The sequence below is a fragment of the Thamnophis sirtalis genome, unplaced genomic scaffold (genome assembly GCF_051295495.1).
Source record: "Thamnophis sirtalis isolate CommonGarterSnake01/CBP01778 unplaced genomic scaffold, rThaSir2_p1.2 scaffold_9, whole genome shotgun sequence".
Classification (NCBI taxonomy): domain Eukaryota; kingdom Metazoa; phylum Chordata; class Lepidosauria; order Squamata; family Natricidae; genus Thamnophis; species Thamnophis sirtalis.
The window spans coordinates 32,350,261-32,367,332 of NW_028261389.1; the positions used below are offsets into that span (position 1 = coordinate 32,350,261).

General features: G+C 36.8%; 1 protein-coding gene across 2 annotated transcripts in view; it reads left to right on the plus strand.

Annotated features, from left to right (window-relative positions):
- SEPTIN3 (septin 3) overlaps positions 1–14,562 on the plus strand; it is a 28,708-nt gene extending 14,146 nt beyond the window's left edge. For both annotated transcript variants that reach the window (XM_014052061.2, XM_087723235.1), the window contains 8 exons: positions 412–540; positions 2,265–2,346; positions 4,129–4,266; positions 5,361–5,478; positions 5,597–5,692; positions 6,624–6,723; positions 8,104–8,155; positions 9,076–14,562. In XM_014052061.2, the coding sequence (XP_013907536.2) occupies positions 412–540; positions 2,265–2,346; positions 4,129–4,266; positions 5,361–5,478; positions 5,597–5,692; positions 6,624–6,723; positions 8,104–8,155; positions 9,076–9,211 (851 nt within the window). In that variant the 3' untranslated portion in view covers positions 9,212–14,562. The remainder of the gene's footprint in view (positions 1–411; positions 541–2,264; positions 2,347–4,128; positions 4,267–5,360; positions 5,479–5,596; positions 5,693–6,623; positions 6,724–8,103; positions 8,156–9,075) is intronic.
- The last annotated feature ends 2,510 nt before the right edge of the window (positions 14,563–17,072 follow it).

A 17,072-nucleotide genomic window follows, 5' to 3' on the forward strand; every position in this document is an offset into this window, starting at 1 on the left:
CACGTCCACACCCACTCAGTTGTGTGCCCACTCCACCTAGCCACACCCACAGAACCGGTGAAAATTTCTGTTTTGCTAGCTGGGAGGCTGGCAAAGAAGCCTTGCTTTTTCCGCCACCGTGGCTCTTGGAGGAAAGAGGCAGGGATGCCGGCCCAGGGCTCACTTTCTTTACCGCTCGCCACCTCTTCCCATGCCGGATGGAGCATTAGAAACCAGGCCAGTCTCGGACACCTGCCCGCTCTCCCGCCGTTTTCCCACCCGCTTGGCCACTGCCTCCCATTTCACCCCGCCCCCCCTTCCGGCTGCAACCCAGACCCCGCCTGGTCAGCTAGTAATAAACAAAAAAAATACAGTAGCAATTTATACTAGGCAAATACCAATTTTGTATTGTTTGCATGTCATTTCCCCTAGGCCAAAGTGGACTTGGAAAATCAACACTTGTAAACACCCTGTTCAAATCCCAAGTAAGCAGGAAATCTTCAGGCTGGAACCGTGAGGAGAAGATCCCCAAGACTGTGGAGATCAAGGCTATTGGGCATGGTAAAAGCCAGTTCTTCCTTGAATGCAAATAATCTGTGGTTTAATGTGCCAGGCTTTTAAGCCGTTTCTTTATTGTCTACAAAAGGAATTAGGGTCAGAGCAGCAGGGCTTTCAAAAGAAGGGACTGAAATAGAACTCTTTGCGTTTTCTTCATCCAGTAACTTGGGCTCTGTCTCCCAGGAGAATGACAAGAATCTGAAAGAATTTGTTGTGTTATTCCAGTTCTAGAGGGTGAGGCGCTCAGCTAATTTTTAAAAATGATTATTTCTGTATTCTGTATATTAGTTGTAACAATAGATGAAGGGCCAGTTCCAGGGGAAATGCCAGGCTAAATAGATTCAAAATTGGCTGGTAGTCTGACAGACAAAGCAGTAGTTTTCCTGGGGTAGATATGCAATGACAGAATTTTAAAATGTGAAAAGCAACCCACCTAACTTGACAAAAGGAGACCTCACTGCACTCACTTCCCTTGCTCAATTACCAATAACATGAAACTCTAAGTAAAGCAACCATACTTCCTGTGTTATTAACATAAAGGAAATATAATAATGTAAGGGACAGAGATGCTGTGATACTGGCTCACCTCTTGGCTCCCATTTCTTAAGTAACACAGATGGGTATATTACATTTGATTCCATTCTGTAGTCACAGGTTTGAATATGTATGGCTGCTTCTGTAAAGAGTATATGCAGTATATGCAAAACTTTACCATCTATATCTGCCTTTTATGCTCTATTATCATCACTAAATTTTCTGTTATTCTATACAAAATGTTGTATGTCAACTAGTGTTACTGACACGCCATTGTTTCATTTGTGTAAGTGCCTACACTATACATTAATCACAATGGTGTAATTATTATACACTAGGAAACCTCGACGGTAAGCATGCCAGTGGTGGCACAGAGAGCCTTCTTTGGGGGCATGTGCACCATTGTCGGCTGCTCTTCTGGTTTCTGGCACGTCCATGCATGCCAGCCAGCTGATCTTCGTGCATGCCAGAGCCCTGGAAACCCAAAGACCAGCTGACCAGTGTGCATGCACACACCAGCCACCTGGTCTTCGGGTTTCCAGCACACGTGAAGATCAGCTGGCTGGTGCAAATGTGCATGCCGGAAACCAGAAGACCAGGTGACCGGTGCTGGCATGCACACCAGCCAGCTGGTCTTCGGGTTTCTGGGGCTCCAGCACACAGGAACATCAGCTGTTCTTCAAGTTTCCAGGCCTCTAGCAGGCATTCTGGTTTGGGCACTCCGTGCCAAAAAGTTTCGCCACCACTAGTCTAGGCCATAATGGAAAATCAGGCCAGTTTTATAGAAGCTTTGGAAGCACTGATATATCCAAAAGACCTAATTTATACATCTCTGAAAAGTTGGTTCAGTCTAGTATACCATCCCTGTTACTTATTCCACCCACCCTTGCAGGACATATTCGGGAATGTACAGTATTATTCAAGCATAATCCTACCTGAATATATCAAAACACTGAAATTGGTCCCTCAATATTATTTTGGAAACCAACTGATTGTTATTGTGTATGTATGTATGGGAGGGTTTGCCTAGCTGCATACAATTTTATACATATTATAGGTGTGAAGAGATAGACTGTCCGTATGTACATAAATAAAAGTGTGTGTGTGAGAGGGAGGACGGGAGAGAGAGAGAGAGGGGGAGAGAGAGAGATGTATATTTTGAAAATGAGTAACAGCAACATCCCCCCCCCCAGTTATTGAAGAATGTGGTGTCAAAATGAAGCTGACGGTTATTGACACTCCTGGATTTGGTGACCAGATCAACAATGAAAATTGGTCAGTATTTTCATTTTTCACTGATTTTCTGTTTCAATCCAACTTTCATTTCCTCCTCATGTAAGTAGAGAAGTGGGCAGACTTTAAATATAGTAGAATTCTCATTTGCAAATTCTGATTAGCAGGCACAGACAGACACAAATATTTTCAGAAATAGCATACAGAAATATAGTATCTGCCTTGTACTCCAAATTACTCCAAACTATAGTTTTGATGATATGATGACATTTACTAAACAAATGCCAATAGGAAAGTTTTAACACAGATAGTCCTTGACCTATGAGAGTTCATTTAACAATGGTTCAATGTTATGCTTTCCGAAAAAGTGATTTACAACCTATTCTCAAAATTAAAACTGTTGCACCCAGTGGTGGGATTCAAATAATTTAATAACCAGTTCTCTGCTCTAATGACCAGCTGGGTAGGTGGGGCTCAGTGTCATGTGATGGTGATCATGACCAACTCAACATCACTCACGTCGATGGGCGCTTTGCCTTAGCTGTTACAATGTAATAAGGGTTAAGAGGCCGTTTCTGTAAGCAGGGCAATAAAGATTAGGCTAGAAACAACATCAGAATGTTTCCTTCCTGCCTTCCTTAGCCCTGTAAAGTGGAAAAAAACAAAATGAGATTTCTTCCAGCAGCCGGTTCTCTGAACTGCTTAGAAAGTTAACAACCTGTTTTCCTGAATAGGTGCAAACTGGCTGAATCCCACCACTGGTTGCACCACCCCTGCAGTCACATGATTACAATTCAGGCACTTGGCAACCAGCTGGCATTAACAATGGTTGTGGCATCCTGTGGGCACAATCATGATTTGCAACCTTCTCAGCTGACTAAATGGAGGAGCTAGATTTGCTTAATGGCCATGTTTTATTTAAGAACCACAGTAAAATGTCATAAAATTAAGTCCAGTCCCAATAGTGGTTGTAAGTCAAGGACTATCGGTGATTTCATATTGGGTAAATTATTTTTAACAACTGATTTACTGATCACAGTAGGTTAATTTACTCCTAAGTGGTCACACTAGTGGAATTATAAATCCCTTCAGTGTGGATTAATATGCTGCCAATATGAAGAGCAGTTGGGAAATTGCTATATTTTAAAGTTGAAGTGACTTAAAGACTTAGTATTTTTGAGGAAAAGTTCTACCACCATAAGCATCATTATGCTTATTGCATTGCTAAATGACCAATTGGACATGCTGCATAAAGGACCCTACTTCAATATGAAAAACATATGTTACTCCAGAGCCCCAAGCTATTAAAGCAATTTTGAATTTCAATCTTAAAATACATGAAAATATCACAAATAATTTCAGAGAACATACAGAAAATAAATTTAGCATTAGTACATTTTAGCCGTTTTAGCAATTTCAAATAGATATTTATTCCATGACCTATAAAATTATCCAACTACTTTTCATGCTACATTATTTGTTTTGTTTTGTTGCTCATAAAGCATGATCTACTATATTCTGTTCCATACATGATATATAAAGTACCTCAGTAATTTGTTATAATTGGGCAAATCTGGTGACACATTACAAAATACAGAGATTCTAAAATCTAAATCTGAAATCATATTAGCAGGATCCCAATTTCATTTTGTAATATTAGTTAAATGAGAATGTCAGATTATTAGGCTATAAAATGGACCTTGCCAAAATTGTTTTGGTCTTATAAAATTGCCTGTGGTTTGTTTCCTCTCCAAAACCTATTAGCGCCTGTCAGAATATGAAATGAAAGACTGTCTATCTGCTTCTTCTCTTCTGCTTGCTTAGCTGGGAGCCCATTGAAAAATACATCAATGAGCAATATGAGAAATTCCTGAAGGAAGAGGTGAATATTGCCAGAAAGAAACGAATCCCAGATACAAGAGTCCACTGTTGCCTCTACTTTATCTCTCCCACAGGCCACTCGTATGTATTTCACCTAGTTCTGGGGCTGGTCCATAAGATGAGGAGGGGGGAAACTGTCACTGATAGGTTTTATTAATGGAGAAAAAATACTCTCTTGGGACTGACAGGATGCAAGAATAAATTACCCCTGTAACATTCGCAGCCAGCTAAGACTTCTAGGTCAGCACAGATTTCGTGGTAATATTTCTTCCAAAGGTGAAAAAAAGAAAGTGGTAACCTTCAGTCGAAGTAAAATCCATGTTTGAGATATGTTGCATCTCTATACTTAATTATGCATATGAAGAGCTAGAAGAGCTATTCCTATTCATTATAATTATTATGTGCAATTTTCCAGGACAGAATATTTTTAAGGCTGGCTCATATATGAAAATTTCAAAATTCAAGTGTACTGTAGGTGAACACAATGTTTCTAGATATTTAATATGTATAAATGTATTAATATGTGTGATCACACAGATGTAATTACTTTACCAGCTCTATCTGTAGTCTTTAGTAACTGCTATCAGTTATGATTGCCAACAAGAATTGTACTTGGCAAAACAGGCACTTATGTAATCATATTTAGCACTTTACCTCAAGGTGCTTGAGGTTTTCTCTTGCTTATTTTCAATTCCTTGAAGCTTTTAAGCTTAGAATTTATTTTTTTCCTTTCTCTGCCAGTCAAAGTGTGTTCTTGATGCCCATAAATTAATAAGAAATGGTCTGGAGTCACAGATAAGCTACCCTGTTTTCCCCAAAATAAGACTTCCCTGGATAATAAGACCAATTGGGCTTTTGAGCACACGGGCTAAAATAAGCCCTCCCCAAAAATATTTAAACACAGCAGCAGCCATGGGTGACCACGCTTACCGCCTCCTGCACTTCAAAAATAATAAGACCACCCTGAAAATAAGGCTAAGCTCTTATTTTGGGGTCAAAAGAAAATAAGACCCTGTCTTATTTTTGGGGAAACATGGTAGTTTCCTGTATCTTATCCCCCACCTTCCAAACTGGAACTAAATACATTAGAGGAATTAATTTTATTAATTATTATTAAATTGATATAAGCATAAGGTGCTTTTCTTCATAATTGTCTAATCATCTTTTTCCTGCAGTTTACGACCTTTGGATATGGAATTTATGAAACATTTGAGCAAAATGGTAAATATTATTCCAGTTATTGCCAAGGCAGACACCATGACTCTGGAAGAAAAGATTGAGTTCAAACAGAGGGTGAGTCTCCCTTGGGAAAGCACCTAGCAAACCACACAATCCAGATGTTTTTCTGAATTGGGTCAGAAATGCTATATGCTTGCATAAACTTTTCAGCCTGAATTTTTTTTTTAACCAGGTCCGTAAGGAACTAGAAGTCAATGGAATTGAATTTTATCCCCAGAAAGAGTTTGATGAAGATCTTGAAGACAAAGCCGAGAATGACAAAATCAGGGTGCGACATTTATAATCCCAATTGACCTTTTTTTAGTAGGTTCTGAGGTTTTAACCTTACATAAGGGGTTTTTGTAGTTTTTGAGAAGATATAAACTTTAGATTTTTATAAACTATTATTTCTACTAGAGATGAAAATTAGATCATAAGTAGCTTTTAGGGACTGAATCCAAAGTTGGAATATAAGGAATTTTCATTAGTATTTTCATTCAGTATAGACATATTTATGTGCTGCCATTTTATTTCTTAAGATGCTTAAAGGAATCATTAGTATGCAAATATATTTTCCATTATACATTGCAACTAGCAATGACAGTTCGTATACACATATTATTCTATAAAGCAGTGGTGGGTTGCAGGCGGTACGCCCCAGTACAGGCGTACCGGAGCCTGCCCGGAGCACCGAGTACTGTTCCGGTACGATGCTCCAGAGGCCCTGCCCGCCCTCCCACACTCCTTACCTGTCTTTAAACCCTTCGGCGCTTCCACGCATACATATGGCACATACAGTGCCTGTGCGATGCTCCGCCGAGCATCTGGAGCATCATGGAGGCTTGCGGAGGTATTGCTAGATGGTAAGATGCATGTGTGCGCTGCACGCATTCATGTGGAGGATGCCGGGCCCCGTTGCAACCGTACTGACGGCAACGGGATCCGGAACCCACCACTGCTATAAAGATACATGTGATACAAAGGTGAAATGGAAAGAGCCAAATCTTGACTTAGTCATGAAAGCCAGCTGGGTGATTTTGGGCCAGTCACACTCTCTCTTGGCCCAAGACACCTCCAGGGTTGTTCTTGTGAGGAAAATAGGAGGGTGGATATGTTATTTGTAAAAATAATAAAGGTGGGATACAAACAAACAAAAAAATAATAAAATCATCCTTAGTTATACTGGAAAGAAGCAACTTAATTTCTATGTGTATTTTCAGCAGGAAAGTATGCCATTTGCTGTGGTGGGCAGTGACAAAGAATATCAAGTGAATGGGAAAAGAGTCTTAGGGAGAAAAACACCTTGGGGAGTCATTGAAGGTACATGCATGATTGTTCTGTAATTTCTTATTTAGATGTCACTATAATGCAAATGCTAATGGTAGCAGCCAGTCTGCAAATGATACCAGTTGCATTTTTTGTGAAGATTTTTCACAAAAAACCAATGACCTACAACATGTACACTATCTTCCACAACTTATTAAACTGTATTCATTAGATAGTCATGATTTGGATGAATACATTGAGGGATGCTTACCCAAAATATTGAATCATGAAATAGGAAAATACAGCAGTATTTTCAAGGGTGAATTTCCTGTAAAAAAAAACGGGGGAGGAGGGGTAAGCAGGAAAAATATCAGTTTTTAATTTTAAATATACAAGGAGAATCTCAATTAATGAATAAAAGCTTGATATTAACTTTTAAACGTTTTAAGCATTAGGAAGGATAATATATGATAAATTCTAACACTTGGGAAACTTTTTAAAATGTGATTCTTTTGAGTCTGAATTAGGACACAAAAAGAGGACTGGTACCTGAATAGATTACTTTTTTGTTTGGATGATGTATGACACCATGATTTTACTAGAGAATTAATGTTGATTATAATTTCTGATATGTTAACCTTTTAGGCTTAGTGAAATTTTGCTTTGTGTTCATGTTATGGTTTATAAATCTTTTAAAACCATGTAACTGAATTGACATAAAATAATTGTTAATAAATAAGAGTTGTTAAAAGAATGAGTGAGAAAAAAATGTGGTAAGAGGCAAGTGAACGCAAATTTATCCTCGCAAATCTCTGCTCCAATTGCTTTCACTTGCTTTCTGAATATTTTTTGAACTTTTGCACAGCAGTCCATATGATTCAGGTGGTTCTCCCAATCATCAGAAAAACGTTTTTGATAAACCTGAGGGCATAGGCCTCTATACACAGAAGTTCATGGAAAAGCATTTTTCCCCCTAGTCTTCTAGGAAGGGCTATTTTTGTTTTAGATCCAATCCTGACAGGCGTGAAAGACCAGGTCACTTGAGAAGGTTACTGATATATTGCTAAAAACCTATGCATAAGAATCTTATCAACTAATAGTCAGCACCTGGTTAGAGTTAGGTAAAAATCAATAGCACTGGGGGGGGGGGGGAGGTTAAATTTAGTTTGCTTGTGGCTATGTAATAATTCTAGTTTGAAAAGATTCCTTAACTCTGCCCCCAGGTTCTGCCATTCCTTCTAAGGAATTCTTGTGAAATGTTTTATGGAATCCACTACCATTCAGATAATGTGAGACCTAAGAATGGCAAGATATCCTCTTACATTAGTGCTGCTTCAGGCAAGGATTGGCCTTCAAGATTTCCATTTAGTTTTTGTGATTCTATTACTGTATTCTTGTCTAAATTATGATAATTGTAATTTCATTTATTTACAGTGGAAAATCTCAACCATTGTGAATTTGCTCTACTACGAGATTTTGTCATTAGGTGAGAATAATTGTTAAATATATTGCCTATTCAACTGGAATAATTTACTGAAATAAACTGAAAAAATTAAATAAGCTATTGCCACACTATAGCATTAGTAATTTCAAATAGTTAAAATGACCTATCATACCTCAGAGACTATATTTCCAACAAAGAACTTGCTATCTCCTCCCAGCTTGCATAAAATGAGAACAAATGAAGTAATAAAAAGGGAAGGTGTAAATATTTCTTTTTTCTCAGTTGCTCCCTATTGGTTATAGTTCATTAGGCTGGCTAGATTTTTCATGAGTACAGTATAGGATAAATAACTTAGAACAAATAAAATACTTCTTCAAATAATAGACACTTAAGAAATGTTCTGCCACAAAATGTGATAATGTCTTACAGTTGTGGTTACATTCTAAAAAAGGTTACATAGGACCAGTGGGGAGGAGACAAGGGAGAGTGAGCCAGAGGCCAGTAGTGAGTTGTTCCTGGATGCACGCCATCGAAGAGCTACTAGGGTCAGGAACAATTATGCAATTACAGGAGGTGATTGTACTCAGCTGGTGGTCATTAGGCTCCCCTCCAGACTATAAAAAGTTACTTGTGCATACGGCCCTCTTTGCAGAAGTCAACGCAGGATTGAATGTCTGAGGACAGTACTAGGAGCTTGGCAGGCTGGATTGCTGCCAAGCCTTATCTGTGTTTATTGCTGCCTGAGTTTGTCTGAGTTGCTGCCAAGGTCCTTATCTGTTTGTTCTGCTTGGCTTTCAGCCGCTGAGGTTTTGGTGTCTTGCTATTAAAATACATTCCAGTTAAGCTTGTCTTGGCATTCGTTACTGGATGGAGGAGGGGGTCAGAACAGGAACGTATGTGCTCTTGTATTTCTGTGTTGTAACAATTTGTCTTCTTTCACTTTTTTTTCACTTGTTCTTCAGGACCCACCTTCAAGACCTAAAAGAAGTCACTCACAACATCCACTATGAAACTTACAGGGCGAAACGACTGAATGACAATGGAGGACTCCCCCCAGTGACCGTAGAGACAGAAGAAAATCATGAAAGCAATTTGTGAATGATCAATATTGTTATCTGTTGTTTCAGAAGCATATTAACTATTTCTTTCATTCTATTCATTCTTTTTATTTGAATTCAGGCCTCTCTTAGAAGCATATGGAATATCCTTCATGAGTGCATGGGGGAAAGAACATGGATATGGGTTTCCCACTTTCCCTATATGCCCTCATCTTGTTATGGTTGGTTGCACAATCAGTCAGATGTTTAGACTGGATTTGGCATTTTTGTCCATCATTATTATTTTTTATTAATTTTGTACACGAAATTCTAGTCTTCCATTGTTTTCCAGTACTCAGTTGTGCACCCTGATTGTGGGAACTGTAGAAAAATCCTGGATGTGACGCAAACTGTGAGAGCACGTGAAGGTCCTCCAAGGGTTGGTAGGAAATGAGATCAATTTGCTGCAAGCAGTGTGGTGAAAACAGAGACATACTTTGGATGCAAGCTTTCCAGGTCTGGATACTTTGCATTGTGGTTGATGGTTTGTGTTATAAATTCACTTCTCAATGTAGAAATGTTAAAGTTAGACTGAGGTTGGGATCTTACAGGCACTTCTGTAATAGTAAGTGTAATGAAATCAGTGGGAGGAATTAGTTGCCAAGTAAATGTGTTTAGTTAGAATTAATAAGCAAGTGTAGATAACAATGTCAAGTTTTTTACCTTTCTTTCTCATTATCATAGAAGGCAAACTATTATAGAGAAATAAAAGCTAATCTGGAAATATTGTTTTCTTAGGACAGGGGAAATAACATTTTTAACAGTATCACAATATTTCTTAAATCACCATTATAGATTCATACATACATACTGTCCACTCCCCAAAATCTGGCACATGGTATTGTCAGACCTACCGTAATGAAGTTTTAACATTACAGTAATGGAACAATTCCTCTAGGTGTCTGAGGCAGCTGGAAAGGAAACAATGCAACATTTCCAAGTGTGCCTTTTTGCCCTCTAACCCACAGACTATGGGAAAAATGCTGTAGCTGTTCCATACTAAGACAGAATATTTAAGGCATTTTATCTTTCATCCTAAAATATGGCATTTTAATTCTGACTCGGATCCTTGTAAGTTTGCCTAGAGACAGTCAGCTTTCATTCAACTGCAAATTGTACTGCTGATTTCCAAATATGGAATTTGGCCAAAGTAATCTAATCCTTAGAATTTCTACTTTGTTCTCTTTTTTAAGCAAAAGCGGGTAACTAGTTTATATGTTCAAATTCTGTGAACTGCACAGAAAACAGAAGTAACTTGTGAGGATCAGAATTTCACTGCCACATACAGAGCCACCGTGTTTGCTGTTTCATGCTGTCTCTCAAAATATCACCATTGCAATCCCACTTTTTTTTGGGGGGGGGGAATAGACCTCTTTCATTTTTAAATGTGCATATCAAGGTCAAATGTTCCTTCTAGGGAGTTCTCCATAGTGGAAATTACCTAACAAAAACATTAAACAATAGAGAGAACAAAAGAAGCTGCTTTCAGCTGAATCTGATGACTGTCCCATCCAGTTCTGTATGATTTGTCTTATTTAGCAGTGGCTTCCTAGGTGTTGAAGCAGGAATTCTTCCCATCCAATCCTGAAGAAGACAAGGATTGAACCCAGAATTTACATGAAGAGTGTCTGCTCTGTTATGGAGTTATGGCCTTTCCTTATCATAAAATATATCACAGAAATATTAAAAATGGAATAAAATTTGTAGCTCGTGTTATATAATTTATTGCTTAATTCAAACAATTCTTAATCACCAAACACTAAATTAAGAATCAAAGTTTAATCAGTAAAACTAAAGTTCCATGCATTAAAAATCTCCTTAGGAAGGATATTTTATTGAATTGGAGCCACAACAGCAAAAATCCACTGAAAATTCTTCTTGAATTAACAAATGATTAAAATCTGATCACGAATGGGGCAGAAGAGATCATCACAATACAGAAAAGTTGTCTGTAAATTCATCCATAGAATGTTTTCAGTCCTTCCAAATAGGTTTTTGGTTATAGCAACCTGGAGAAATTAACTGCCACATATCGAGTTCTACAAAGTACAATATACATGCTTTTTTTGGAGTAAGCATAACTATGTTGTATATAATAACTACTTAAATTAACAAACTTAATCAAAGAATAAGTCCCTTGATTATTTGTTCCTAGCTTAGATAAATGTCAAGTCTCCTCTGAGTTAAGAGTAATGTATTTTTCTTTTCAAAAAAATAGTATAGAAGTGGTTTGCCGATGCCTTCTTTTCAGATTTTTTTTAATTTCATAGTCTGGGTTAGTCCAATGGAATTTAATCCTCTTCCATTAAGTCAAAAAAGAAAACAAAAAAAGGTGGATTTGGAATCCTTCAAGATTCCAAGCCTTAACAGAAGTAGTTGTTTGGACTCTCCATAAAACCTTGTGAGACCATTCTAATTGTTTATAAGAAAATGTTTGCTATAATTTTGGATTTATTTCAATAGCCATTCTAGACTGTAACATAGCTTGTGATATTGCAGTATGTGGGATCCTAACATATTATTACTTATTACTTACAGTTAGTTAAACTGTGGCTTAATATGAAATATTAACCCAAATATTTCACTGAAGCAATCACTCAAACATAAAAATGAGGTCTGTGTGTGTGTGAGAGAGAGAGAGAGAAAGGGGGGGGGGAGGGAGAGAGAGATCATTGAATCCTTGATACATTTTTAGTAAATCTATTGAGTGCTGCTTTATACCACAATGTATTACACATAGGAAACTTGGCTAGTCCCAAAAAGCTAAGCAGACTATGACCCTGTTGATATTTAATATATAATTACATAAATTAATATTTGAATGGGAAACTTACAGAAACTCCCATGGATGTTCTTTTTTCCTGGATACCCTGGAAGAAGGCAAAGGCAAACGACTTCTGAATTATTGCCTAGAAAACAACTTGGATATGTCTGTGTAATCATCAGCAGTGGAGACTGAAGGATTAAATTGATTAATACTTTTATTATATACTAGAAAGACTCCTAACTCCCACTTCTAGTTCCGACAAATAGTTAAAGTAGACAATTTTTCTATTTCACATTGCCATAACACTATGAATTTATATGAATTTGCATAAATGATACTCTTCATAAGATTTGTTTTATAACAAAGGCCTAGTCAGTGAAACACATTTGCATGATAAGGAGGCAGGCCTTTCATTCATTTCTGTGCAGAATTACTTGCTTCTTTAGCTTAGTTTAACCATTGAAAGGCTAGTTTGCTTGTAGGTTATGAATATTCTGAATTAAATGTATCTTAAGTCTTAGCTGAAATGAATATGATTGTCTGATCCTGAGCAGGTTTTTGTGAAAGGGTGATTTTCAACCTTTCCATAACATTGCAAGATATAATTGCATGATGTTCTGAAAACTATGGTCAAAGCCATGACAAATTAATGACTGCAAGAGAAAAAATGTTTTACTATAGTTATTCAGAAAATAATTTTATGAGAAGGATTGTCTTAGTATAGTATCCTTTGTCAAATAATAATAGAGAAATTGCATAGATATTTATTCAGAAGTAAGTCCCACTTTAGTTCAATATATTTAAGTGTGAACACTAATATATTCTAATATAATTGTGGAAATATAAAGCTATGTTATTGGAATGATACAGACTCAGAAACTTGATGTTCAATGGAAGAGGTTATCAGAGAAATCTATCATATTGTGCTGATTCTCCTAGGCATAAAATGAGAATGACCACACAAAGCATAGCATCCTTGGGCATATTGCTTCTTTATCTGCTCTTTTTTAGAATTCTTTGGCATAAGAAACCTAATTGAAGAAATTCTATTGCCCTTTAACATGCATTAGCATTATTGTGCCTACTATGGGAGAATAAACCTCAACAATGGTGCTTTAATTCATGCATATCGGCTATTTTTCTATTCACACAAATTCACCTGTGTGCCCTTTTCTTCTATTAAGATTCAAATTGCCTCTGTCAAATATACATATTTTTAAATATATTAAAATGTTTTGGTGGCCAGTGTTCCTAAGCAACTCTTATCTGTCTTTTCTAAAGAGCTCATGTTAATACAGTACAAGTAGCCACCATTATTTACACACATCAAATTTGTTAGGCTATTGGGATTGATGAAAAGTGACAAGTATAAAGTTGCACTGTTACTGTCTTATTCAAAAGATAACTTGAATTGTGGATTTTTCAAATCCCAGTCCCACTCTCTAACCACTGCACTGCCTTGCACTGCACGTTATAATCATAAACACATTCTTCGCAGTTTAGTTCTTGGCAATGAACGCAGCAAAATATACAAAGCTCTGATGTTACTTTCCTGTGTAGGTATGGTATATTCCAGATGAGTTGTACAAAGAGAAAAAACTTTGATTTTCACTCTAACTTAAGCCATTTCAAGTTTTATCTTCTTAGACTGTATAAAGGAGCAATGAATTTGGGGTATGACATTATTGATAACTTGTCTTGGGGATCTCAAACTGAGTTTTAACAAGATCTATTTTTGCCGGCTAATTCTGGTTTCCTTTACTACCAAGAGTAGTAGAATATTCTTGTTTATCGTTTTACCTTTTAACAATAAAATTAGCTCTAAAATTCCATCCTGATTCTGAATTGTGTAGGCCCATTTATTTTTAAAGTATTTCTCATCTACATTATAGCTAGACTAACTTTGCTGAGAAAAGCCAAAGATCTGCCTGCTCCCAACACAGATCTTTGCATTTTAGAGCCAGTTGTGGGAGCATCAGGTATTCATGGCCATTTGCTGTAGCCCATGTATGCACTATTACAAAATTGCCTTTTTTCAGTTTCACTTCCCCAATTCAAATACCTACTAAGACATCAAAACTACAGAAATAGCTCTTACTTGAGTATCACCAGACCACTGTCACAAATATATTAGAAAATAAAATGCCTCATAGCAATATAGTGGTTTCCCCCTTTTTTATGTTACATATGGGTCTGTATTGTATAAATCAAGCCATAAAGAGAATACAGGTATAGAGAAAGAAAATATCCTATTATAATCTCTGAAAACCTTCCATTGTCATTGTGGATACCAAAATCTAATTAAAACATTTTGATAATGTAGACTGTCTTAGAAGCTAACTTGTGGAGAATTAGTATATTATACTAGGACTGGGGTGGGTGGGGGTTGTTTGTATTAAAAAAACCAATTACGGGATTGAATAATGCCTAGTCTTTTGATATATTTAGCTCATTAAAGTATCACAATGAAGTTTTCTTGTTACTGATCCAACCTTGTTGAAAAAAGTACATACCACAATGATGTAAATATTGGTAAACTTAATTTTTGTGTTCCATTGTCTGATTAAAATATGTAATTTGAGTGATTTATTAGTAGCTTGCTCTACGGGTTTGAGGTCCATCCCTTAGAATCAGTAACAGTTCCATCTTGATTCAGTTTCAGCTTATTATCTCATATCCTGTCCTTTATAAGCTGGAGACACGCAGAAGCCTGGAGGAATCCAATGCTGACTTTGCAGAAAAGGGACTTATCATTAGGTATTGTCAACATATCTGTATCTAGTTCTAAATCTGCCAAAAAGCATCCCAAGTGGCTTCATATAAATGTTGAATACTGCATGAACACTTTTACATTTAGTTTTGTATGTTACTTATATACCAATTTTAACATTTACATTATATAGGTTTTCAAGAACAATTTTAAGTGCTGTTTTATTGAATAAGTCCTATGTAGTTTGACTTCTAGATATCTTCATGACCACATCCTTCCAACTGAATCTGACCACCCTGTATATTTGATCCAGGAACTAATGTTCTGAGTTACCCCACCAGAAGTGTGCGATCTGGAAATGTTTGGATGACTACTCCATCTCTATGGAATGGACATTCCAGACATTGCCAATCTTGCTACGATTGAGAAAACAGTGACAACTCTTTTATTTTGTAGAGAGAATAAGAGAGAATAAGAGAGTGTATAAATGATGTGTAAATAAATGTTACAGGTAATCTTCTACCTGCAACCATTCATTTTGTTACAATGGCACTAAAAAAATGATAATTTTTCACATTAATGACTGCTGCAGCATCCCCATGGTTATTTGATCAAAAATTAGATGCTTGGCAACTGGTTTGTATTTATGATGTTTGCAGTGTCCTAGGGTCTATGCTCTTTGTGACCTTCTGACAAGGAAAGTCAATGGGGAAACTAGATTCACTTAACAACCATGTTACTAACTTAGCAATTACAGTAATACACTTAATTACTATAGCAACAAAGGTCATAAAATGGGTCAAAACTCACTTTACAGCTATCTCACTTAGCAACAAAAATTTTGGATTCAATTGTGGTTGTAAGTCAAGGACAACCTAAAATACATTAACTGGAATACAAATTAATTTTAACTATGATTATAGAATGAACCTATGTTTAGATAAACTGGTGTTCATATTAATTCCAAATAGAAATGTTAAGGTTTTGCAGAAATATAAGAAACAGCAATATAGGTATTACAGTACTTCTATCACACAGTTTTGGAGAAACTTATGCCACAGAAATATGTAGAACAGAAACCTATAATCATTCACTCTAGGAACAGTCCAAAATGCAGAACCAAAACTAGGCAATTCTCAAAAGACAGGGAAATTTTACTGGAAACTGACTGCTGTTAAAACCTGTGCAATATCAAAGGGCTAAGATTAGAATTGTATACCCTAATCTTGGTATTCTTGGTATTTTCAGACTAGGTGTTAATTTGAGGAAAAAGTAAGCATAAGTGAAGCATATTTTAAAATTTGAATATCACTGTGCATCTGTTTTAAGTATTACATATGTAAAAATAAAGCAAACAGGAAAAAAATTGCCCCTCAGTATCTAATACAGCAGGCAGGTTACATAATTACATTAATTACATAATTCCAAATTCTATAAACTGCAACCTGAGACAGATTTTTCTTTCCACCTTTCCCAGTATTATGAACTTCTCAAGGGGCCTGGTTTTAGCATACTAGATCTAGATGATAATTTGAGCCTTGTTATTTGGATTATGATCCACTTGTTTGTTTTCTGGCTATCCCTGCTATACTTAGAGGAGTCTTCTTCAACGGTAAAGTTGAAAAGCATTAAAAATCTTTCTAACCTGTTTCTTCAAAGACCATTTTTGCTTCCTCCAATTTAAAAGTTCACATTATCTTCTTCCAATTCAGCCTCCCTCAATATGTATTCAGTATATAAACAATGTAAGAACATACAATCTTGTCTCAATCCTATGCCAGCCTGGGGTCTGTTTTACCATATTCTGTTTGGATTATGGCTTTCCACAGTGGACTGCCAGGCACCGCCACAAATCTACAAAGTTCAAGTTCGGAGAAAAATGCAACCAAAACAATATCTGCTTGTGCTCTTAAAGGGGCAAGATAGGAAGCAAGATGTTTTGTGATGGGAGGGAAGCCCTCACTCCAAATACATTTTTCAGCCATCTACAGATGTAGAAAGGGACTGCTGATTTCAACCAGCCTTCCATTATATAATATTTGTGCCGGTAGCTGCCTTCTAATCAAATTATTTTCCAGAGTGGTTGGAGGGAATGCAGGGAAATGTCATATTTACATAGCTAATAAACATATGACTGGTATTTAGGTTAATCCAATGGTTCCCAACCTTTTTTTGGCAGTGCCCCACCTAAGCACCTCTCAAATCCTGATTGTCCGCCCCCCACATATAATTCTTACTTTACTCAAAAAGTGAACTCTACCTACTCAAGTCGGAGGAAGCCAAAAAGGCAATTAACTTGGTTTAAACAAGGATAAATTGCCCCCATTAAAAATCAAATTGCCCCAGGTTGGGAACCACTGGGTTAATCCCAAGAAAGGTACTACC